This window comes from Bos indicus, chromosome 16 (assembly GCF_029378745.1).
Source record: "Bos indicus isolate NIAB-ARS_2022 breed Sahiwal x Tharparkar chromosome 16, NIAB-ARS_B.indTharparkar_mat_pri_1.0, whole genome shotgun sequence".
In the NCBI taxonomy this organism is placed as follows: Eukaryota; Metazoa; Chordata; class Mammalia; order Artiodactyla; family Bovidae; genus Bos; species Bos indicus.
Window position 1 is genome coordinate 2,933,099 of NC_091775.1, and position 25,125 is coordinate 2,958,223.

At 42.0% G+C, this 25,125-nt stretch overlaps 1 protein-coding gene and 1 long non-coding RNA gene across 7 annotated transcripts in view; one reads left to right on the forward strand and one right to left on the reverse strand.

Annotated features, from left to right (window-relative positions):
• Positions 1-17,154, reverse strand: part of RBBP5 (RB binding protein 5, histone lysine methyltransferase complex subunit) — a 39,192-nt gene extending 22,038 nt beyond the window's left edge. For 2 of the 6 annotated variants that reach the window (XR_011560701.1, XM_019976480.2), the window contains exons 1-2: positions 1,613-9,364; positions 628-800 (exon numbers count right to left, since the gene is read on the reverse strand). Coding sequence is in view for 5 of the 6 variants with exons in the window: in XM_019976480.2 (XP_019832039.2) it covers positions 628-800; positions 1,613-1,789 (350 nt within the window). In the remaining variant the exon portion in view is untranslated. Of the gene's footprint in view, positions 1-627; positions 801-1,612; positions 9,366-17,001 lie in introns of those variants that run through there. The other 4 variants (XM_019976478.2, XM_070767805.1, XM_019976477.2 and 1 more) reach the window with 3 other exon arrangements.
• Positions 17,155-17,445: 291 nt separating this feature from the next.
• On the forward strand, positions 17,446-17,831 carry LOC109570487 (uncharacterized). The gene is made up of 2 exons (XR_002182482.2): positions 17,446-17,514; positions 17,632-17,831. It is a non-coding gene; the product is annotated as an uncharacterized lncRNA (long non-coding RNA).
• Positions 17,832-25,125: the final 7,294 nt, after the last annotated feature.

Sequence of the window (25,125 nt, forward strand, 5' to 3'; positions counted from 1 at the left end):
TTATATTTAGGCCAAAGGAAGTATGTTAGCTTAATAAATCTAGACCGGATAAGGGGTTTTTGATCCCAAGCTCATTTAAAAGAAGTGTTGCCCCAAAATAAAATGTTCGGAAAGAAACAGTCCCTGAGAGTAAGAATAAAATCAAAGGGAATTTATTTAATATCAGATTTCAGGTCAATATTTTTGATAAAAAGCCTTAATAACTACAATTCAATGAAGGAACAGGCATGTTTGTGATCACTACAACTGCTGTAATTTAGGAACAGGACAAGGCTGGACACCTGAACTTTCAAGCTTCCCTCCTAACCAAGATTTCTTTATTCTAATGAAAAGGTCAGTATCACAAATAAGACCTGCAATCTGCTGCAATCTGCAAATGTCTCATTTCAGTACTGCGGGATTCTCAGACAGCCTGACACTGATCCATATTGCAATGAATTTCTCCCCACAAGTGTTCAACATCAGCATGAGCCAACCTTTCTACAAGCTATGAGAAATTATGTTACTAATGGCCAAAGACTCAGAACTTTAAATACTAAAATTTATCTAGTTAGACTGGCAATTATACAGTTACAATTCATCCCAATTTAATTCATATTTAATACATTAAACTTTAAAACGCCTTACCATAAAGAACAGACAGGATGAATGTGTGCACTAATTATTTTAGCAATGCCTCTCGTCAAGAAATCCCAGATGACGATTCGACCGTCATTGCAGCCGACTGCAAGCAGCGTGCCCCACCTGTTAAAGGTGCAAGTCAGGGCCATGCTGATACAATCCAAAGTTCCATCAGCTTCCTAAAAATTGAAATGAAGGTGAGAAACAGACAGTAATACCCAGAGATCCAAATCATTTCTTTAAAGTTTCTCTAACATCTATGATACTTCTTTTGAATTTAAACTATGATACACACCAAAATAATCTATGTGTGTTCTTTTATTAAACTAACCAAAATAGAGAAATATTTATAAAAACTAAAAGAGAATTTTTACAAACAGATGTGACCAATCCTTTATATTACTACTGCGACTTTATACAAATTCTCAACAAGGCAATTAGGCAAAATAAACCAGGATTCACTAAGAGTCATCTTATTGATCAAGTAATCATAGTTCTTGAAATTTATTCCAAGAAAGATAATCTATTAATAAAACAAAACCCCTAGGAAAATCAAATAAATTTATATTAATATCAAGCCATGTAAACGCTCCAAGTATTACAAAATATTTCTACATTTTAAAAAGTAAAGCACACTTACAGTATACATATTATTATGTAAAAACACTAATCAAAACTATAAAAATACACAAAAAAACACATTTTCATACAGGTGATAGTATGATTTGTGAAAAATGCTTTAATCAAAGTCTTTTTAAATTTAAAGGGAAATGAACTATAAGATTTACAACATTGAGATTTCCAACCAATATGGACTGTCTACTTTCCACCCGGTTCAAAATTAAATTTTAGTTATTTTTATAGCAAAAGATCATCACACTTAATGCTTCTATTATCAAAGAAAAAAAGATGAAAATGTAGTTTTCACTCTACTCAAACATAAAAGCTAGCGAGTTATCATGTTTCTAAAATCACAATATTACACTCTTACCTCTGGATAATTCTGCCCAAAGGACTCTGCAACAAAACAAAGAAAGAGAGTTGATGGAACATGTGCAACATACCAAGAATCCTCCAGCGCACTGTGTACAGAGTGGCCTGCAAAGTGCGGGTGGGAACTGGGGCTTGTGCAGGGACTCCATGAGGTCACACTGACTTTCATTATCATACCAACATGGCACTTGACTTTACTCTCATTATCTCTTAAGTTTACAAATAAGTTCTACTGATGCTATTCAAGCTGTGAAACACTGTGAATACAGAATCCAGCCAACTTCTATTTGGGCAAACATTAAACAGGTTTGTAAAAATGCAAAACAATACCTCTCTTCTCACTGAATATTTTTTCTTTTGCAAATAGTTATTTTTCATTAAAATGTTTTTAATGTAAACATGTAGTGGTGTGTTTTACAGTTACTTTTACATAACAAACTTTAAAAGCTCAAATCAGTCAAGTTATCTTAAATCCCAACTACTCTCTTAAACCCTTCACTAACAGCAGTCAACCAACAGGATTCATCTCCAGTCCAAACAATAGCACTTAGGCTATAACACAATTTGGTAGTTGGTTAAACACATAATTCTCTATATTAATTTCCTCAGCAAATAACATTTTGATACACACATCTCTGAATGTCTTCTTTCCTATATTAAATTTGGCATTTACACATTAGTGTAAATTTTCTCTTAAAAATGTTTATTACTAATGTGTAAATGCCAAAATTACATTTGCTATGGTTTTTCCAGTAGTCATGAATGGATGTGAGAGTGGCACTATAAAGAAAGCTGAGCGTCAAAGAACTGATGCTTTTGCACTGTGCTTGTTGGAGAAGACTCTTCAGAGTCCCTTGGACTGAAATGAGATCAAACCAGTCAATCCTAAAGGAAATCAACCTTGAATATTCATTGGAAGGACTGATGCTGAAGCTGAAACTCCAATACTTTGGACACCTGATGCGAAGAACTGACTCATTTGAAAAGACCCTGATGCTGGGAAAGATTGAAGGTGCGAGGAGAAGGGGACAACAGAGGATGGTTGGGTGGCATCACAGACTCAATGGACTTAAGTCTGAGTAAACTCTGGGAGTTGGTGATGGACAGGGAGGCCTGGCGTGCTGCAGTCCATGGGGTCGCAAAGAGCCGGACGCGACTGAGCGACTGGACTGAACTGAATAAACATCTGAGCTACAGTATGGTGATACTGCCTGCTTGTCAGAAGTTTGTTTAATGCAGCAACAACTTTATCAATATTTACTTATGTTACTACCTAAATATTTTATTACAGTGATACTTAAACTATACTCTCAGAACTACAGCTCCAAGAAAGCTGTTTACATTTAGGATATCCAAATAAGATTCCATTTAAAAAAATAAGACTACTATTTTTAGTTTTTGACCATATGATCCAGCAATTAATGAAAACACTAACTCAAAAAGATTCATGCAACCTAATGTTCATAGCAGCATTATTTACAATAGCCAAGATAACAGAAGCAACCTAAGTGCCCATCAACAGATGAATGTGTAAAGAAGCTATGGGAAGTGTGCACATGTATATGTATGTGTGTGTATGTATATACATGTATATTTATATAAGAAATAATATATTTCTCAGTCATAAAAAAGAATAAAATGCTGCCATTTGTTACAGGTGGAGAGAGGGACAGAGGACAGGGAGAGAGGTACAAACTATTATGCATAAATAAACTCTAAGGAGATATTGTACAGCAGGGGAAAACAACCAATACTTCATAATAACTTTAAATGGAGAATAATCTATAAAAATATTGAATCACTATGTCGTATACCTGAAACTAACTAAAGTTGTAAATCAACTGTACTTCAATTTTTTCAAAAAGCTGATTTTTAAATATCTGAAAATAAATTTTATTACATTTTATCCTTTATAAAAATTAATAGAAATCTAAACAGTGAAAACATTAAAACTAGTCAAAACAAATCAGGCCTTAAAATTAAGAAAACTAAAAGACGAGTACAAAGCTGAACAACTGCCCCCCGCCAAGAAAGGCCATCATTTTGATTTATCTAACGTGTACCAAACTTTAGTGTGATTGCATTCAAATATTAAAGACAACAATGAAATGAAAAGCTGAAACCAGATCAAGATAGGCTTTTTTGAAAGAACTTTTTAAAAATTACTTAAGTAATACATATAAGTACTAAAATATGTGTAATTAAAAAATGATGGTTTCCTCCCTGCAACCCCCCAATTCAATTCCTGGGTCAGGAAGATCGGCTGGAGAAGGGATAGGCTACCCACTCCAGTATTCTTGGGCTTCCCTTGTGGCTCAGCTGGTAAAGAATCCTCCTGCAATGAGGGAGACCTGGGTTCGATCTCTGGGTTGGGAAGATCCCCTGGAGAAGGGAACGGGTACCCACTCCAGTACTCTGGCCTGGAGAATTCCATGGACTGTATAGTCCATGGGGTCACAAAGAGTTGGACACGACTGAGCAACTTTCACTCCCACTCTCTATGCTTATAGAAACATTAACATATTTAAGGTTTGTTTCCTAAATAAAATACTATTAGGTTGGTGCAAAAGTAACTGCAGTTTAGAATTGCTGAACTTTGCATTCGATACTGGAATACATTCTTAAATATGGTTATGTTATACATCATTTTAATGCACATTTGTTTTGTTTGTTACTAATGACTTATTACCTGCTGTTTATTTTATATTTTTTTAAACCTGGGAAATGATGCTAGACAAAAAGTAAATTCTAGCAATTTTCTCATTCAAGTTCATAAAGCAGTAAAGACAACTCATAACATCAACAGTCCATTTGGCCCAGGAACTACCAGTGGACATACAATGCCAGCGGTGGTTCAAGAAGTTTTGCAAAGGAAGATGAGAGCCTTGAAGAAGAGGAGCACAGTGGCAGGCCATCGGAAGCTGACAAGCACCAATTTAGAGGATCATCGAAGCTGAAGTTTGCTAAACAGCTTGACAATGACAGTTGTCCAGCATTTGAAGCGAATAGGAAAGATAAAACAGCTTGACAAGCTTTTTGCAGCCTCATAAGAGGACTGCAAATAAAAAACAATTGTTTTGAACTGTCTTCTCTTACTCTACACAACAACAAACCATTTCTCGAAGTGTGATGTGCGATAAAAAGTGGATTTCATAGGACAATGGGCAATGATCAGCTTAGTGCAGTGACTGGACTGAGAAGAAGCTCCAAAGCACTTCCCAAAGCCAACTTGCACCTAAAAAAGGTCATGGTCACTGTTTGGTTGTCTCCTGCCCATCTGATCCACTACGGCTTTCTGAATCCTGGTGAAACCATTACATCTGAGAAGTACGCTCAGCAAATCCACGAGATGCACCAAAAACTCCAAACCTGCAGCTGGCACTGGTCAACACAAAGGGCCCAATTCTTCTCCGTGACAACGCCTGATCGCACATCACACAACCAACGCTTCAAACGCTGAATGAACTGGGCTACAGAGCTTTGCCTCAACAGTCATATTCATCTTACCTCCCACCAACCCACTACCACCTCTTCAAGTATCTCAACGTTTTGCAGGGAAAACACTTCCACAACCAGCAGGAGGCAGAAACAGCTTCCCAAGAGTCCATCAAACACTAACGCGTGGGTTTTTACGCTACAGGAATAAACAAACTTACTTCTTTCTCATTGGCAAAACTGTGTGATTGCAATGGTTCCTATTTTGATTAATAAAGATGTATTTGAGCCTAGTTTTAATGATTTAAAATTCATGGTCTGAAATCGCAATTACATTTAGGTACCAACCTAACACACATAACATACGTATTGTATTAATATGCAGTATGAACAAGAGAAGACTCGACACATGGACATCACCAGATGGCCAACACTGAAATCAGACTGATAATATTCTTTGCAGCCAAAGATGGAGAAGCTCTATACATTCAGCAAAAAGAAGACCAGGAGCTGACTGTGGCTCAGATCATGAACCCCTTATTGCCAAATTCAGACTTAAATTGAAGGAAGTGGGGAAAACCACTAACCCATTCAGGTTTGACCTAAATCAAATCCCTTATGATTATACAGTGGAAGTGAAAAATAGATTTAAGGGACTAGATCTGACAGACAGAGTGCCTGATGAACTATGGACAGAGGTTCATGACATTGTATAGGAGACAGGGATCAAGGCCAACCCCAGGAAAAAGAAATGCAAAAAAGCAAAATGGCTGTCTTGAGAGGTCTTACAAATAGCTGTGAAAAGAAGAGAAGTGAAAAGCAAAGGAGAAAAGGAAAGATATACCAATTTGAATGCAGAGTTCCAAAGAATAGCAAAGAGAGATAAGGAAGCCCTCCTCAGCGATCAATGCAAAGAAATAGAGGAAAACAATAGAATGGGAAAGACTAGAGATACCAAGGGAACATTTCATGCAAAGGTGGGCTCGATAAAGGACAGAAATGGTATGGACCTGACAGAAGCAGAAGATATTAAGAAGTGGCAAGGATACACAGAACTGTACAAAAAAGATCTTCACGACCCAGATAATCACGATGGTGTGATCACTCACCTAGAGCCAGACATCCTGGAATGTGAAGTTAAGTGGGCTTTAGGAAGCATCACTATGAACAAAGCTAGTGGAGGTGATGGAATTCCAGTTGAGCTATTTCAAATCCTAAAAGATGATGCTGTGAAAGTGCTGCACTCAACATGCCAGCAAATTTGGAAAACTCAGCAGTGGCCACAGGACTGGAAAAAGTCAGTTTTCATTCCAATCCCAAAGAAAGGCAATGCCAAAGAATGCTCAAACTACAGCACAATTGCACTCATCTCACACGCTAGTAATGCTCAAAATTCTCCAACCCAGGTCTCAGCAATATGTGAACCATGAACTTCCAGATGTTCAAGCTGGTTTTAGAAAAGGCAGAGGAACCAGAGAGCAAATTGCCAACGTCCACTGGATCATTGAAAAAGCAGGAGAGTTCCAGAAAAAGATCTGTTTCTGCTTTATTGACTATGCCAAAGCCTTTGACTGCATGGATCACAATAAACCATGGAAAATTCTCAAAGAGAAGGGAATACCAGATCACCTGACCTGCCTCTTGAAAAACCTGTATACAGGTCAGGAAGCAACAGTTAGAACTAGACATGGAACAACAGACTGGTTCCAAATAGAAAAAGGAGTATGTCAAGGCTGTATATTGTCACCCTACTTATTTAACTTATATGCAGAGTACATCATGAGAAACGCTGGGCTGGAAGAAGCACAAGCTGGAATCAAGATTGCCGGGAGAAATATCAATAACCTCAGATACACAGATGACACCACCCTTATGGCAGAAAGTGAAGAGGAACTAAAGAGCCTCTTGATGAAAGTGAAAGAGGAGAGTGAAAAAGTTGGCTTAAAGTTCAACATTCAGAAAATGAAGATCATGGCATCTGGTCCCATCACTTCATGGCAAATAGATGGGGAAACAGGGGAAACAGTGACAGAGTTATTTTTTGGGCTCCAAAATCACTGCAGATGGTGACTGCAGCCATGAAATTCAAAGACGCTTACTCCTTGGAAGGAAAGTTATGACCAACCTAGACAGCATATTCAAAAGCAGAGACATTACTTTGCAGACAAAGGTCCGTCTAGTCAAGGCTATGGTTTTTCCAGTGGTCATGTACGGATGTGAGAGTTGGACTACAAAGAAAGCTGAGCACTGAAGAATTGATGCTTTTGAATTGTGGTGTTGGAGAAGACTCTTGAGAGTCACTTGGACTGCAAGGAGATCCAACCAGTCCATCTTAAAGGAGATCAGTCCTGGGTGTTCATTGGAAGGTCTGATGTTGAAGCTGAAACTCCAATACTTTGGTCACCTGATGCTAAGAGGTGACTCACTGGAAAAGATCTTGATGCTGGGAAAGACTGAGGGCAGGAGGAGAAGGGGACGACAGAGGATGAGATGGTTGGATGGCAAAACCGACTCGATGTACATGAATTTGAACAAGCTCCGGGAGCTGGTGATGGATAGGGAGGCCTGGCATGCTGCAGCTCATGGAGTTGCAAGGAGTCTGACACAACTGAGCGACTGAACTGAACTGATGAACAAAATATCCTATATATCTTTCCAAAGCAATAATAGAGATCTATATTCACATGATTAAGAGAAAAAAGGAATATTCATTTAAAAATTAAAAACAAAACAAAAAAAACACAATCTTAAACTACAAAGTCCTCAGGAAGGAGCAGAGCATGACTTGCTGTGTTCAGAGAAAGGAAAGCCATATTTAAGATTCTGAAAGGACTTCGCTTGGGGCCCCAGTGATTCTGACCCAGCGCTTCCACTGCAGGGGGCATAGGTTCCATCCCCTGGTCCGGGAACTGACATCCTGAAAGCCATGCAGCATGGTCAAAAACAACAACAAAAAAGATTCTGAGGGAATCCAGAATCCTTGGGCCACTTTAATGTATGATTATGCTTCAACACAGACTACTCCTGATTTTGTACTTTTGTTTTATGCACTGGATGGGTTTTTCCCCCTTTTTTTGAAGGTCTGTGTGCTGTGCACTAAGTCACTTCAGTCACTTCCAACTCTCTGCAACCCTATGGACCGCAGCCCACAATGCTCTCTCGTCCATGGGATTCTCCAGGCAAGAAGACTGGATCCTTCTCCAGGGGATCTTCCCAGCCCAGGGATAAAACTGCATTGGCAGGCAAGTTCTTTATTATCTTTACTACCACCTGGGAAGCCTTTTTGAAGGTCATCCTAGTTAATAGGACGGTAACAAGGAATCTAAAGGAACACAAAGAGAAAGTGATATAGGGTTATGGTAGCACAAAACCACTTCCCCCAGAGGTTTAAGGCCGTTTTTACATCCTCCATCTCCCACCATCTAACATTTAACATTCTGTTACAATTAGATTCCTGGGCTTGGTTTTAAAGACCATGGAGTGGAGGAAAAAAGATCCCCAAATACAGCTGCCAAGGAGAAATAAACCCTAGTTGGATTTAACTTCACAATACACTTGATAATTCAAAAAACATGAATGACTCTTACAACAAAAGACGTATTTCCAAAACTGATTACAGAAGAAAAATTCTTGACTGGATCAAAGAGGAAAGAACACACCTAAATGTTGTTAAAGACCTGTCATTAAAATAAAAATGTTTTAATGTTTAATATTAAAAAAAGGACAGCAGGCCCATATGGTTTTATGAGCCATATGGTTTTTTTAATGGTTTATTCCTCCTAAATCTCAAGGCACGAATAATTATAATGTTACTCAAGCTATTTCTAAGCAGAAAAAATATAGTGTCTTATAAAACCAACACAACTAATAACAAAACCTGATACAGATGGGTGAAAAAGAAAACAAGTCTCTTTCACTTAAGAACATAAATGGTACAAGGTTTATGAATCATCTATAAATTCTACAGAAAAGTAGTTTCTAGCAACGTAAATAACTATAATCAAATTCTAAACACAAAAAATCTAAAGTTTATTATTCTACCATATAAGAAGGCATATAAGAAGGCATACAGCAAGGGGAGCGGGGAGGGGAGGAACAAGCCCACTCCGAACTCGTTCCAAAGGACAATGCGTTCCAATGTATATCCCTGGTCAAGAATGTTTAAGTCATACAATCCTATGAGTGGATACTGAAAAAAAATTTGCTAAAACTCAATAGCTCTTTCTAATAATAGCCAATGGAATAAGAAAATGAAACAATTGGTTTAAACATTAAGATAGGAAATAACACTATTTCTCTTTTCTGGTATCAATATCTAGAAAACAGAAGAAATGTTAATTTAAAAAACCACTACCAAATTAGTAAGAAAATAAGGTAAGGTGGTTTTATATCAGGAAAACATTCAAACATTAATAGCTTTTCTCTACATTGGCTATTAATATCCAGAAATGAAAATGAAGGGGAAAATTCCATTCACAGTAGTTACAAACATCAATATTTAAGGGAAAATGTAATAAGACATGCCAAGTATAGAGAAGAAAACTATAAAATCTTAGTTAAGACTGTAAAATATGAATAAGTGAAAAGGCAATCTACAACGCATTCTGGGATAGAAAAGCTTAATGGCTTTCTCCAAAAACTAATAAATTTTATGCAATTCCAGATGGATTAAAGACAAATGTAGAAGCAATTCTAAATGAACTACAAGGCTGCTGATATATGATAAAAATGACATTTCAATTTAGCAGAGAATTTATTTTATATGGATGGACAACTATCCATCTGAAAGAAAAAATAGCTCCGATTCCTCTCTCATATCACATATAAAAATAAATTTCAGGTAAATTAGTGATTTTTAAAGTCAAAAATCTTAGAAAAAAATTTGAGAGATTCCATGTATAATATAGGGTGGGGAAGACCTTAACAAAATTAGAAAACCAAAAGAAAGAGAGAAATACATCTGATTATATAAAAACTGGAACATTTTGCATGGCACAAGTTCCCATAAACAAAAGACTTACAAAAACTGGCAATGCAGATGACGGATGAGAGTTGGTATCTATACTATAAAGCAAGTCTATACAACAATAAGGAAAAACAATCAAAAAGAAAGGCTAAAGAATATGAATAAACAAGAAGAAATAAGATGGCCTCTAAACAAAGGAAAACATCAAATACAGAGAAATGTAAATCAAATGAAAAATGAGATGCCACTCTCATCCATCAGACAGGAAAATTCAGACAGCGCACTTGCTGGGGGCGGAATGTGAATAAAGGAATATTTTCAGTCACTGTCTATAAAAATGGGAATTGTTATAGCAGTTTGGAAAAGGAATCTGACAGCATCTATTAGAAGCAAAAATATCCCTCATCTTAATAATCCTACAAGTGGAAACCTAAACACAACAATGTACATAAGGACAAGGGTTTTTAAAGTATTGCTCTTGATTGCAAAAAAACCCCCAAAAAAACCAACTCCTGCCGCCAACTGGAAACAAGAAACAAGGTAAACGCCTGTTATTATTAGTGGAATGAACGAACCGCGGTACGCAAACACGGACTGTTGCCGTGTCGTCACTAAGTCGTGTCCAACTCTTTTGTGACCCGCCAGGCTCCTCGGTCCATGGGACTTCCCAGGCAAATATGGATAAATTACACTAATTCTCTTGAAAATTTTTATTTGTGCTACTTAAGTGAAAAAAGACACAAAGTATATATAACCCAATCTCATTTTTTTGTTAACATGTGTATATACACACATATGAATACGCAGAGAGAAAAATACAGAAGGAGATACATGGGATTATCAACAAAGAAAGGAGGCAGGGGGAAAAAAGATCACTTCAAAAAAATAAACATTTATAGTGAATTCTCTGGTGGCTCAGCAGTTAGGACTCCACACTTCACGCAGAGGACACAAGCTCAATCCCTGGTCGGGAATGAAGATCCCGCATGCCATGGCAAATAAAGACATAAGCAAATAAATAAGCACTTACAGTTATAATTTTATACCATGAGTGTGTATCTAACATGAGTGCATTAAAAGTCATTAGCTCTGTCACCTCCTGATGTGTAGAATAGGCCTCCCAGGCGGGTAAGTGTTAAAGAGTCTGCCTGCAAATGCAGGACACGTGCGTTTGATCCCTGGGCTGGCAAGATGCCCCAGAGAAGGAAATGGCAAGCCCTTCTAGTATTCTGGCCTGCAGAATTCCATGGACAGAGGAGCCTGGTGGGCTACAGTCCATGGGGTCGCAGAGGCAGACATGCTTTAGCAACTAAACACTTGCATTGTTTGCACTGTTGTGATAAATATTTATTGTATCTGTTAATTTGAAATGCATAAAGAAATTTAATGAGTTTCTAGACTTGAACTCATGCTGGCTTATTATTGCTTTCAAGTGCTCAAACGTGCATTTATCATGAGCAGCTACCCTTACTAAATGCTTGTGTGTCAAACTCTGTACTGAGATTTTCTGTGCGCTATCTCAGTCAGTCCTCTCCATTCACTGTTAAGTGAGCACTATTGTAATCCATTTCACACTTAGATTAAAAGTCATTTCCCAAACTGACAGTGAAAAACTGGCAAAACTGGAACCTGGCCAAGCAACCGTACTTAACTGTAAGTGCACTAAAGTCTATAAACTTGCCCAGATTTGACCTCAAGGTTACTAGTCTATGATTTACAAAACTCACCTGTCCTTTACTAAAAGTCAAAATTTTGCCCATCTCCTTTATTTCTGCATGTCTTTTCTCTCCCCAAGACACAAAGATCCTCAACACTATTCCACATGCAAGTTCCTTCAAGCCCAAGGAAAATAATTCAACCGAGAGGAGTGAGCTAAGTGACCTACCTAAACTCTCCCTATGAAGGACTTTCCTTCGCAATGTCCAGTGACCACGTCATTTGCCCCGCTGCCCGCCATCCTCCTTGCCTTCACACTCCACATAATGAAGCCGCCTCATTTCTACAGTATTGGCCTTTGATCACATTAGCTTTCCTGAAACTTTTTTCTAAATTATTACCTACAATTCTTTCTTTTTTTGATGTGGACCATTGTTCCTGCTTGGTTTTCGGGTGAGAGGCGTGTGGAATCTCAGCTCCCTGACCAGGGATTGAACCTGTAACCCCTGCACTGGAAGGTTAAGTCTTAACCACTGGATCACCAGGAAGTCCCTCCTGGCATGCTTCTTAAAAGTGGTGCCAAGCAACTATATGCCAATAACTTAAAAATAAATAAAGCTGGTGCCACCCTCACACACTCACTTTCAGCAACACACCCTTCTCTTTTTGAGAATCTGACTTTAGACTGCTTTCAGTGTGAGCACACCAGTTCCTGCAGGGGCCTCCTGTCTTTTTTCTAGTTATAATCCTTTCTCCAAACTGCCGTTTTGCTTTCTGGGCCTTTAGAGACTTCCTCCTCCCAGTCTGATGACATGGAATAACACCTATTCCCTGAATTGCTGCACGCCTTCCTCTTTAAAAATCCTGGTATCAGGAACTCTAAAAGTTCATGGTCCTTTTCTCCCACTGCAAGTATTTTGGACTTGCCAACTAATTCTTCCCTACTGTAACAGTTAGGTCCAGAGTAGCAGTTTCCATTCCACTTCCTCAATCTAACAGGTGATGACAAGAGTCAGCACCATTTCTTTTTAGAGAAATGCAACTTGCAGGTGGCTAAATAACTGATCTTACCGCAACCTAATCTGACACCATGGCTGCTGCAATTACTACATTTCCCTGGCTCCAGTCTGGCCTCCATTATCAATCCTTAACAAAGCTGCTACCTTTACAAATCCTTAAGAAAGCTGCCTGTTTTCTAAGCCCCAAATCTCACCACATCACTTACCTGCTCAAAAATCTAAACAATTTATGATTGTTAGAATCAATCAAAAATAAACAATATACTAAAATCCTAAGCATAATTTTAGAAAGCAATAATCTGGCCCCTACCACTATTACCATTTTACCTTTAACTCCCCATTAGCACCTGGGACAGAATCTGGCATAATCCACCCTAAGCACCAGCAGTAAGCTACCAGCATGTGAGTATTCATCACATGTCCATGCCTCAAGCTTGCCCCCACTGTTCTCTGCACTGGTAATCACCTTCATCATCTTTTCCCTTTGGAAAAATCCTACTCCATCTTTACTGTCTGACTTAAACAACGCTTCTGCTATAAAATCATCCCCAAATTCTACTGCGGCCGCAACAACGCAGAATTAACTGCTCTTTCAGCTGGATTCCCATAATGGATTCCTACCATTTATTTTGGTTCGATATCATACAGTCATTCGTTTACACCCCTCTCCTCCTGTGTGCACGTCAGTCGCTCAGTCGTGTCCAACTGTTTCTGATCCCATGCCCTGTAGCCCACCAGGCTTCTCTGTCCATGGACTTCTCCAGGCAAGAATACTGAAGTGGACTGCCATTCCCGTCTCCATAGGATCTTTCTAACTCAGGGACTGAACCCTGGTCTCCTGCATCACAGGCTGATTCTTTACCATTTGAGCTACAAGGAAGTCCTCTCCTCCTAGTTCTGCGTATCTATCCAGGGCAGAAACTGTATCTTATTTCAGGGTTTATCAAACATTAGGACCCAATCCACCACAAATGGATAAACCATTCAGTGAGCCACACAAGTTCTTTAATAGATTAGAACAGAAGATACCAGAGGCCACTGAGCAAAACAACAATCAGTATCATTGTGGGAAACTTAGTTACATGTATATATAATGGGTTATGACAAAATATATTTCTTATTGTGAATTGACTTAAGTTTGAAAAACTCTTACTTAAATTTTATCTCTAGCGCATACTGCCTAATACACTGCAAGGCCTCAGTGGCTAAGACTCAGTGCGCCCAATGCAGGGGGCCTGGGTTTGAACCCTGGCCAGGGGACTAGATCCCACACGCTGCAACTAAGACCCAGCAGAGCCCAATAAATAAATACATTCCTTTTAAAGAAAGAAAGTGGTTGCAGAGGTAAAAGTATTTGAAAGTCCATATTAAGAACACATTATCATTCCTTTATCTGGCCAGATATGCTTTAGCATGCTCCCACAATCACTTCTGTTCCTTCCTCCTTTTTATCTGCAATAATTAACTTTCTCACTGTAAAAAATTCAGTCATTCCCATAGAGAATTATATCCTGAGTCCAGTCAGTCTTCTACACTGTCTAACCTTCCAATGCTACTGTTCCTTCCTAAGTTTTCCTGCATGAGACCTCTGTCCTATACATGAAACTCCGTCCTACGACTCTGCTCTTCAAGGTATGCGCCTACTACCTCTCCTCCATCCCCAAGTTTCTAAAAATAAGAATCAACTCTGCCTCCAGTCCATCTCCCACATCTTCCTAAATTGTAATTAGTTTCTGTTCAAGTTGCTAACGAGTCCCAAGTTGCCCAAAAAGTGAGCAGCGCTTTCTCAGCTCTGAGCCTCAACTGCTCCACAATTGCTTCTGTGGAAGCTGCCACACTAACCCCTATTCTCTTTTACCTTTAATGAATACATATATGAAAAGCACTTGAGATGAGGCCGAGCTCACAGTAAGCAGTACGTAACTGTTAGCAGATATATTATCATCTATTCCTCCTCTTCTCCTTGAGACATAGATTACCATCCAAGAATCTGTCCTCCGCAGTTTCCTTTTCTTCCCCTCCCACTTTCTCCCTGGGTCTTATCATCTACCCACAAGGTTTTGATTAGCTTACTCGTAGGAGTATTATTGGAGAAGGCAATGGCAACCCTCTCCAGTACTCTTGCCTGGAAAATCCCATGGACAGAGGAGTCTGGTGGGCTGCAGTCCATGGGGTCGCTAGGAATCAGACACGACTGACTTCCCTTTCACTTTTCACTTTCATGCATTGGAGAAGGAAATGGCAACCCACTCCAGTGTTCTTCAGGCCCTGGAGAATCCCAGGGACGGGGGAGCCTATGGGAGTCTATGGGGCCACACAGAGTCGGACACGACTGAAGCGACTTAGCAGCAGCAGCAGCAGGAGTATTATAAATCTCTCTCTTAAGTACAAACCTCTCTCCTAAATCCCACGTCAACACTTGACATACCCAATGTTAATTGTCTTTTCCAGATGTTCTTAAATGTTTAGGAACAGCACCATTATCGATTCCCATTATTTTTCACTTCACTCTCTTCCTCACCACCAGCACCACCATCACCATGATATGCAATCAATTTTCAAACTGTCAACTCTACTTTCTCTGTGTCTTTTCTTCCCATTTTCTAGTTCAGATCTTCTGTATCCCTCATCTACTCTAGCCCTCCAAGCTGGTTTCACAACTTCCAAGACTTCCACCCCACACTGCTGTCAGATAAATCTTTTTTTAAAGATAGGTCTGACTGAGTTACTTAGCAGGTCAAAACCCTTTAATGCATCTGCTCTACTTTCCTTAAAAAGCAACACTTCTCAGCTGGGCATTCAAGAGCCTCCAAAGACCAGAAAGCAACAACCCGGTCTCTTCACCTTCTCACGTTATTCACAGCATCCACAACCTGGCCAAGCAGGAAAATATCTTCGGGATTCATTTCACTGACACCTTAGCTCAAACATATTCCTAAGAAGCATTCCTCCCAATATTTTCAACATTTTGCCAGTCTTAAATATCCACTCAAAACTCCAAATCCTCCACAGGTTTTGTTTTTCTTTCTAGATTTCCTTTCTTGCTACTGCTAAGTCGCTTCAGTCATGTCCGACTCTGTGCGACCCCATAGACAGCAGCCCACCAGGCCCCCCCCCCGTTCCTGGGATTCTCCAGGCAAGAACACTGGAGGGGGTTGCCATTTCCTTCTCCAATACATGAAAGTGAAAAGTGAAAGTGAAGCCGCTCAGCCGTGTCCGACTCTTAGCGACCCCGTGGATTGCAGCGCACCAGGCTCCTCTGTCCATGGGACTTTCAGGCAAGAGTACTGGAGTGGGGTGCCATTGCCTTCTCTGACCTGTCTTGCTCTGCCCCAAAGATATTCACTCCCCTCTTTCAGATGTTCTTAGCCCTCTGCTGTTGTTGTTTAGTGGCCAGTCGTGTCTGACTCTTTCGTGATCCCATGGATTGGCACTTCCCAGGCAAGAATACTTAAGTGAGTTGCCATTTCCTTCTCCAGGGCATCTTCCCTACCCAGGGATCAAACCTGAGTCTTCTGCATTGCAGGCGGATTCTTTACCGCTCAGACACCAGGGAAGCCCTTAAAAGCAAAAACCATTCCTTAAAACGCTTTAGGGCTGTCAGCGTATCTTCTGAATTTAATTTTTTTAAAAACAGAAACAAACATAGCAAGTCACTGAGAAGTTCTTGAAAACCTGACATCCTTGGGCTATGATGCTTAACGTTACCTGATGAAAACCCAATGAATCAGAGAGAGTGACAAAAGAAAACGTCCTTCCAGCTCACTGCTCAGTGTTTTACACAACGTCCCTGGTAAGTAACATAAACAGAAAGTCAAGACAGCTGGACTCCAGTGCCAACTGTGCCACTTACTTGCTTAGCGCCTTCAGGTCAGCAGCCTCTGAGAGTTTTTCATTTACTCAGTGAGGCACTGCTACTAGAAGACACACAAGTTCCCCTCCTTAAGCACCCATGTTTCACCAAACCCTGACAAGTGCTCAGAGCCTCGCCTCCCTTCCTAGGTTCCCGCCCCAACGTAACTCTGGTCCTGCTCTGGGCTCCTGCAGCACCTGGGATCCCTGTATTCGAAAGTAACTCGCAAACTACCTGTCCCTGTCTTTCCACAACTGAACTGCAAAGCGCGCTCTAGGAGAACGACGCACTCCGCTCGGGCAGAAGCCCGGCTTCCCGCTCCAGTCGCCGCTCCTGACCGAGGCGCCCACAGATCCGTCCAGAGCCGGGTCCCGGAGGCTGCAGGCGCGTCCCCTCCGCCTGGGCCCCTCCTTTCCAGGACCGAAGCTTCCCCAGGACCCAGCCACAGCCCTCCTCACCCAGCAACTCGAGGTTCATGCCTGAGGACTCCGGCCGCCCGGCCTCGGCTCAGCGACGACACCCGCGCCCGCGCCCGCCCGCGAAGCCCGCGTCCGAGTTGGGGGCGCCGCAGAGCGCCGGCGCAGGCCCCGGAGACTCCCTGCCTCAGAGGACCCCGCGGCTTCCGCCGCCTGCCCTCGCTTCCGCCTTCGTTTCCGGCGGGCTATCCACGAATATGCCTAACCAAAAAGAAGACGGACCGCCTTCGGAACCACTTGACTGTGGTATTTTTTTAAGGAACGAAAATGCTGTTGTCACTCGGCTTTTTCCACGTGCCAGAGTTTTGGGCTGTCCCTCCGAGGCTCGAGGTAAGTGAGTTAGAGGGTTCAGGCACAAACTTAGAGGACTCACCCGCCCTCGCTGTGTGCTCCGCGCGCCGTTCCGGCGGGGTGCCTCTGCCGCGGCTGAAAGGTTCCGGCTGGGCGCCGTTGAAGTAAAGGAGCCCGCGGGACAGGTCGGTCCCCGAGATTGCGGTGGGTCTCACGGCGGTCAGGGCGGTACTCAGTCCCTGCGCGCGCTGCTTGTCGGGTACCTGTCTCAGTCTGGGAAAGTTATTTCACGTTTGTAAAGGTATGTCGTCGATCCCACAGAAACGTCCAATGGCATTTATCCAAGGATCTACAGTGTACCCAGCGTTCGCCAGGACGCCGAAAGTGAGGGGGAATGAGAGGTGACTGCGTTCCCTGGAGCTCAACCAGGCAAGGCTGTAATGAGATACCCGAAGCAACGACAGAAGAACGGTTGATGTAACTAGCGAACGGGCAAATTCTATATAAACGAACTTTGTGGATGTTGTGGGCAATCATAAAAAAAAAAAGCAAAGATGGGCATAAGTTGGCAGCAAAAAAAAAAAAAAAAAGGACTGAAGCTAGATCCTCTTAAGTAGATTTAAAACCAGTCATCTCAGCTTCACTCTTAGTCCTGACTTTACCCTTTGGGCAGTATTTTGTCCTCTGTGCCTCAGTTTTGTTATATGTAAAATGGGGGTGGTGCTTACAGGATTATTGTTAAGATTAAATGAGTTAACACATATGAAATACTTAGAACAGCAAATGCTTACTAAATGTTAACTATTACTACTTTCCCCTAAATTATCTCACTTCCTTGAGCCCGTTAAGGTAGCTAGTGATCCCATTTGACCAAGTGCAGTAATTGAGGCAAGAAATTAGACATGTTAAAGAAAAAACCACGAACCCAAAAACGTCACTAGAGCCGCAGATAACCAAATCTAGATCTAATACCTGACCTGAGTGCTGTCTCTGCCTTCCCCATAAAGTCTTTATCGGCTTATCTGAAGTTTTCTGGTTAGCACCAACCAAGTTATTCTCTCCTGGGCCCTCTCCACTCCTGTCTCCACCCTAAACTCCCCCTGAAGGAGCAATCTGCATGATAAAACCCCTGCCACTTCCTTCCTCCCTGAAAGAAGGTTTCTTGGCCTAAAAATAATCTTTTCTTTTCTTCTGCTAATAGCTCCCTTACCCCACCCTTCTTCCTATAAGAAGCTTCTGAAATGGCAACCCACTCCAGTACTCTTGTCTGGAAAATCTCAGTGATGGAGGAGCCTGATGGGCTACAGTGCATGGGGTTGCGAAGAGTAGGACACGACTGAGCGACTTCCCTTTCTTTCTGTTCTGTACCGTCTTCCGGAGTGCCCTTCTGTTTACTAGATGGGATGTTACCCATCTAGTTTAATAATGCCAATTAGATCTTCAAATTTAGTGGGTTGGATTTTGGTTTTTAACAGGCAGCTTGCATTCCTTCACATATCCAAAACAAATGTCATCCAAAATATTTTACTATTAACAATGACTGTAGGAGTATTTCTGCACACCCTTGTGATCATTTGTTATTAACCTGTCCTCTGAAACTGCCAATTGGGGATAGGTGAAAAAATGTCATGGTTACATTTATTTCTTAATGAGGATGATCATCAGTTTTTCACATGTACAGATGTGTATTTTCCTCTTCTGTGAGGTGACCTGTGCATATCCTTCACCTATTTTTTGGATGGAGTATTCATTTTGTAGGATTTTTAGGCAAGGAATAATCTGATCAGATTGATGTTTAAGAAAGAAAATAAGGACAGTGTGGAGTAGGGATTGATTAGAGGGGTGGAGAGTAGTCAGGAGATTACTGTAGTAATTTTGTAGAAATGAGGAAGACTTAGAGTCACAGTGGAGGAAAGAGAAGGCAATGCATTCAAGAGCAAGGTACCAGACAGAACTGACCAAATGGGAAGGACATCTTGCATGTGGAAAGTAATAGGAGGTCAGTAGGCTGGTGTTGCTGTAGGAGATGGATGGGCTCCAGGTTAGGCATTTACAACTGGCCTGCTGCTTACATTTCATGGGGGCATGAAGAAGTAGGCTCCAGGCTGGATACTTAAAACTGTTAGCATTTCTTGGGCTGAAAGATAGGTGGGCTCCAGTTAAGGCATATTTACAGTCAGCTTCCTGTTTACCCTCTGAAATGGAAGTAACAACAGAAGCAGGGTATACAGCCAGTGTTTGAATCTTGTAAATACCTAAGGTGATAGTCACGGCAAGGACCCAGGGGCGAAACCCTGTTAGAGTAAAGAATTAAGGGGTCTCCACTCCCCGCTCCTTTTGGACAAGGGAGACACTATACTTTTGCAGAAAGGCTCCTTGTGGGTCCACAGTCAAGAGATTCTGCCAGGCCATAATGAACCTTGCTCCTCTCAGAAACCTGCACTTCGAGATCCATATTGGCTGAGGGGTACGTGTGTACCCAGGGGAGGGTCCCAGGTAGGTCAGGTGTGGGAAGAGAAACCAGATGATTGCCCAGAAGGAAGACAAAGACCCAACAGAACTGCCCTTTGTAAAGACCTAACTGCCTCTTTACCGTGCCCCTCCTCACTAGTGGAGATGCCCACACCCTTTCTCTCTGGGTGTGCGTCTCTGCTTTGCTTCTGTCTTAACTGTCGTGGCCTGGGCTCGGGTTGGAAAAGAATTTCCAGACATGAGACAGAATGAGAGGGAAATAAAGTTTATTAGAGTGGGAGACGCTGTTAGAATAGCGGGCCAGCTCAAGGGAGAACCGACGTTGAACAGGGTCCTTAGTCCACTTTTATAGCCAGGGTACAGGGAGTGGGATAGGGGTCTTTCGGGGCATTAGGGGATGGGATGAGGCTTGTATACTGGGTGGGGGTCGAGTAAGGCAGATACCTCCTCCCTGTGGGGTGGCAGGTAGACAGGTTATACTGCTCAGGAGGACCTGAAATCCATTAATAGTCACAGCATGGGGGAGGGAAAGATGATAAGGGTCTGGTTTTTCCCATCCTGCATTCCAAGACCCTCCTCGGTTTCATCTGCTCCTTTGTCCTTGGGTCACCACGTTAAAACATCTCTCTGAGTGCTGTCCCACTTGTGTGATGTCTCGAATGATAAATTTGTACCTGCATTTACAGTTTCGGCCTCCATAATAAATGCATTTTTCACTGGTGGCTAGGATTCCTGATCTAGCTTCATGCCCCGGCTCGGCGCTGCCTTGCCAACATCAGTATAAATTACATGTTTCTAATTTGGTGGTTTGCTTTGCCAAAATAGAGAATGTAGGGAAAGGAATAGCTTTGGTAATGTAGGTGAAGAGTACCCCAGTGGGCCACGTTAGGCTTGAGGAGCCTGTGAGAAATTCAAATGACCCTATAGACATGAAGTTCAGAGAAGTCTAAGCTAAAGATCTGTATTTCACGAATTCTAATGTGTATACTTTCCCACATTTAAATATCTCTGAAATAGAGATGTTTCTTACATTTGATTGTATCTCATCCCTGGTGGCTCAGATGGTAAAGCGTCTGGCTACAATGCGGGAGACCTGGGTTCGATCCCTGGGTCGGGAAGATTCCCTGGAGAAGGAAATGGCAACCCACTCCAGTACTCTTGTCTAGAAAATCCCATGGACAGAGGAGCCTGGTGCAGGCTACTGTCCATGGGGTGGCAAAGAGTTGGACACGACTGAGCGACTTCACTTTCACTTTCATAATTATTTAGCAGTGGGTTTGTTTCTTAACACTAAGAATAACTAAGATGGGATAATCAGGTGTATTATACTTGTAGTATCTTTGCTTTGATGAAAGTGTTACTGATAGACTTTTGCTTTACAAAATCTTTTTTTTTCCCCCAGACAAGTTGTATAGCATGCGAAATCCTAATTCCTTAACCAGAAATCACACCTTTGCCCCCCTGCAGTGTAAGTGTAAAGTCCCAACCACTAGACTGCCAGGAAATTCCCTACAAAGTGGTATTAATACTACCAACTGCAAAGGAAGGTACCCAGATTTGTGTGTTGAAGGAGAGAGAGGGAAATTTAATATTCTTCCTTCTCACCCTGAAGCAACTTGTACCAGTCATTCAGATTGTATGTAAGAAAGAATTTTTTTTTAGCTAGGCCCTCATTAAAGGCTTTGACAGATCCTCCTGAAGTTAAGCCAGCAGGTGTTTAACTCTTTTCCAGGTAAAAATCAGGAAATCTCTGAGTGGAGCACCTCTTGATCAGCCAGAGTATGTTCTGCAGCTGGCTCAAATCACAGGGAGTATGGTGAGGGTCAGGAGAATATTGTAACATTTCAAGGATATAACCAGTGGTTCTCAACTTTAGCCACACACTGGAATTTCTTGGGCACTTCAAAATAATATAGGTGCCTGAGTCCCACTCCAGAGATCTTGCATTCATTACAGAACCTACCTAGAACACTCCTAGGCATGTTATATTAAAAAACTCCTAGGTGATTTTAATGTTCAGACAAAGTTGAGAACCACTACTGTAGTACAAGGCTCAGCCAAATTATTGGCTGAGACAAAGAGTGAAGACTTTCTCAGAAAGGCTCAGAAAGTACTCCTGTTCACAATCTATGCTTACTGTCAGAGATTACAGACTTCAAAGGGAGAGCTAAGAAAGAAAACATTTTATGGACAGTAACATTAGCACAGCGCCCAGTTCCTAAAGAAAGGAAGGATTGGAAGAGGAGAGTGATCTGTGACGATCCTCTGACAATGGAAAAATACACATACACATACTGTGTGTAATTGCAAAATATTGGAAACCACCCAAGTCTTCATGGGCTTCCCTGATAACTCAGGTGGCAAAGAATCCACCTGCAATACAGGAGACCTGGGTTCAATCCCCGGGTTGGGAAGATCCCCTGGAGAAGGGAATGGCAGCCCACTCCAGTATTCTTACCTGGAGAATCCCATGGACAGAGGAGCCTGGCGGGCTACAGTCCATAAGTTGCAAAGAACTGGACACGATTGAGTCACTAAGCACATAAGTGCTCCTACATTCGTGGCATACTATGCAATGGCATACTCAGCAGCTACTTTTAAAAATGAGGAAGGGGACTTCCTGGCGGTCCAGTGGCTAAGACTGCACTTCCAGGGGGCACAGTTTCAATCCTTGGTTGGGGAACTAAGATTCTACATACTTCATGGTGTGGATAAAATAAAAAAAATAAATGAGGCTCCCCTGGTGACTCAGTGGTGAAGAATCCGCCTGCCAATACAGGAGACACGGGTTCAATCCCTGATCTAGGAAGATCCCGCATGCCATGGAGCCACTGATCCTGTGCCCCGCAGCTGCTGAGCCCACATGCACTACTGAGGCCCCAGCGCCTGCAGAGGGTACTCAGCAACAAGAGGAGCCGGCACGGGGGAGCCCCCAGTTGCCAACCAGAGAAAAGCCCACACAGTGGTGAAGACCCAGCACAGACAAAAACAAGTAGATAACACTTCAATTTTTAAAAATGAGAAAGAACTCTGTGAACTGATACAAAATAGTTGCCAAAATGGGCTACCCTGGTAGCTCAGCTGGTAAAGAATCTGCCTGCTATGCAGGAAACCTGGGTTCTATCCCTGGGCTGGGAAGATCCCCTGGAGGAGGGCATGGCAACCCACTCCAGTGTTCTTGCCTGGCGAATCCCCTTGGACAGAGGAGCCTGGCGAGCTACAGTCCATGGGGTCTCAAAGAGCCGGACACAACTGAGCAACTAACACACACACACACACACACAAAACACAGTTGCCAAAACATACTGCTAAAAGAAAAACGCAAAGCACAAAAGGTTTATCTTTAGGATGCTGCCCTAAGAAAGAAAGGAATTCGAGAGAACATTCTACGTTTGCCCATCTGTGTGTAAAGAAATACAGAAAAGATAAATCAGAATCTAAGGGGACTGGTTACCTATGGGGAGCAGGTGTGAAGAGAATGGAAGAAGTTGGGGGGAGGTAAACGTGAATGAGTAACGCACGTGAGGAAGTAGTGATAGTGTGTTTTTGTATGACTCTGACCCTTAGAACCACAGTGGTGTATCACATACCCCCAAATAAACTAAAGCCAACTAGGAGGTGGAGAGAACCCAAGTGGAGTAAAAGTACTAACAACGAGCCTACCATAAAGCAGTAACAGCCACGCTAAAAAGGGTGGGAAGAAAAGAACTAACATGAATTCTGGGAAACAGCATCTTGATTGGATACCAGAAGCCTGAAGACAAAAAGAACTATAGAACTTTCCTGGTGATCCAGTGGTTAAGAATCCACCTTAATGCAGGGGACATGGGTTCGATCCCTGGTCCTGGCCCGGGAAGGTTCCACGTGCCTGGGGGCAACTCAGCCCATGATGGAAATTACTGAGGGCTGGCTCCTCAACCAGAGAAGCCGCCCAAGTAAGAGGCCTGAGCACCACAGCTGGAGAGTGGCCCCTGCTCCCCACACCTAGGGAAAGCCCACGAAGCAACAAAGACCCAGTGCAGCCAATAAATAAATACAGTCTTAAAAAGAAGTAAAGAAACTATCACCATTAGGTAGACACTGGTAGTTGGTGCAGACTAGTTCCTTTAATGAGTGATACGCGCAGACGTTTGAGAAGAAACAGCATTTGCATACTCTCAAAATGTCTACCTTAAGATGCTTATTAACAATGAAGGAGTGATTTTACAGTGAGAAGCTCAGTAGAAATCACCTTAAGTGATAAATGTTAACATCACCAGTAATAAGCTGCATAACATCAGGAACCTGTGATATAATTCACTGAGGGTGCCCATCATACCTGTAATATTCAGTCTACTTATGCTAAAACATCAAATTGAGGCACCTTTGACAACAGAACTAACTAGTACTCTTCAAAACAGTCAACGATGAGAAATCAGGAAAGACTAGGAGCTTTTACAGACTGCACTAGACTGCACAGGGAGAAAGAAGCAAGTACAATGTGGGGTCCTGGACAGGATCCTAAAATAAGAAAAAGACTTAGGGATGGAGCATCATACCGAGTGAAGTGAGTCAGACAGAGAAGGAAAAATATATGACATCCTTTATACGTGGAACCTAAAAAGAAATGATACAAATGAACTTTCTTAACAAAACAGAAAAATACAGACTTAGAAAACAAACTCATGGCTGCAGGGTGTGTGTGGGGTAGGGATAGTTAAGGACTTGGGGAAGGTCATGTACACACTGCTATATTTAAAATGGATAACCTACAGAAACCTATTGTATAGCACATGGAACTCTGCTGAAAGTTAGGTTCCAGCCTGGATGGGAGGCAGGGGTCTGGGGGAGAACGGATACAGTATATGTATGGCTGAGCGCCTTCACTGTTCACTGTCAGGTCTTTAGTTAGTAGTCTTGCAACAATGTTAATTTTGGGGGTTCTGATAATTGTCCTGGAGTTATGGTACAGATGGTAACATTAGGGGAAAATGGAAGGGGGATATATGGAAACTGGTAAGCCTATCTTTGCAACTTTTCTGTAAGTCTAAAATTAATCCAAGTTAAAAAGAAAAAGGACAGAGGCTCCCCTGGTGGTTCAGTGATCAAGAATCAGCCTTCCAGGGCAGGGGACATGGGTTCCATCCCTGGTCCAGGAACTAAGATCCCACATGCCATGGGGCAACTAAACCCAAGCGCCACAACTAGAGAGAAGCCCGTGCACCTTAAAGAAGATCCCATGTGCCACAATGAAAAATTGATGCAGCCAAAAATAAATACTGCGTGCTGCCACTGCAGGGGACCTGGGTTCCATCCCTGGGGGGGCAACTACAGTCCTGCATGGGGCTCGATGCCACCAAAACA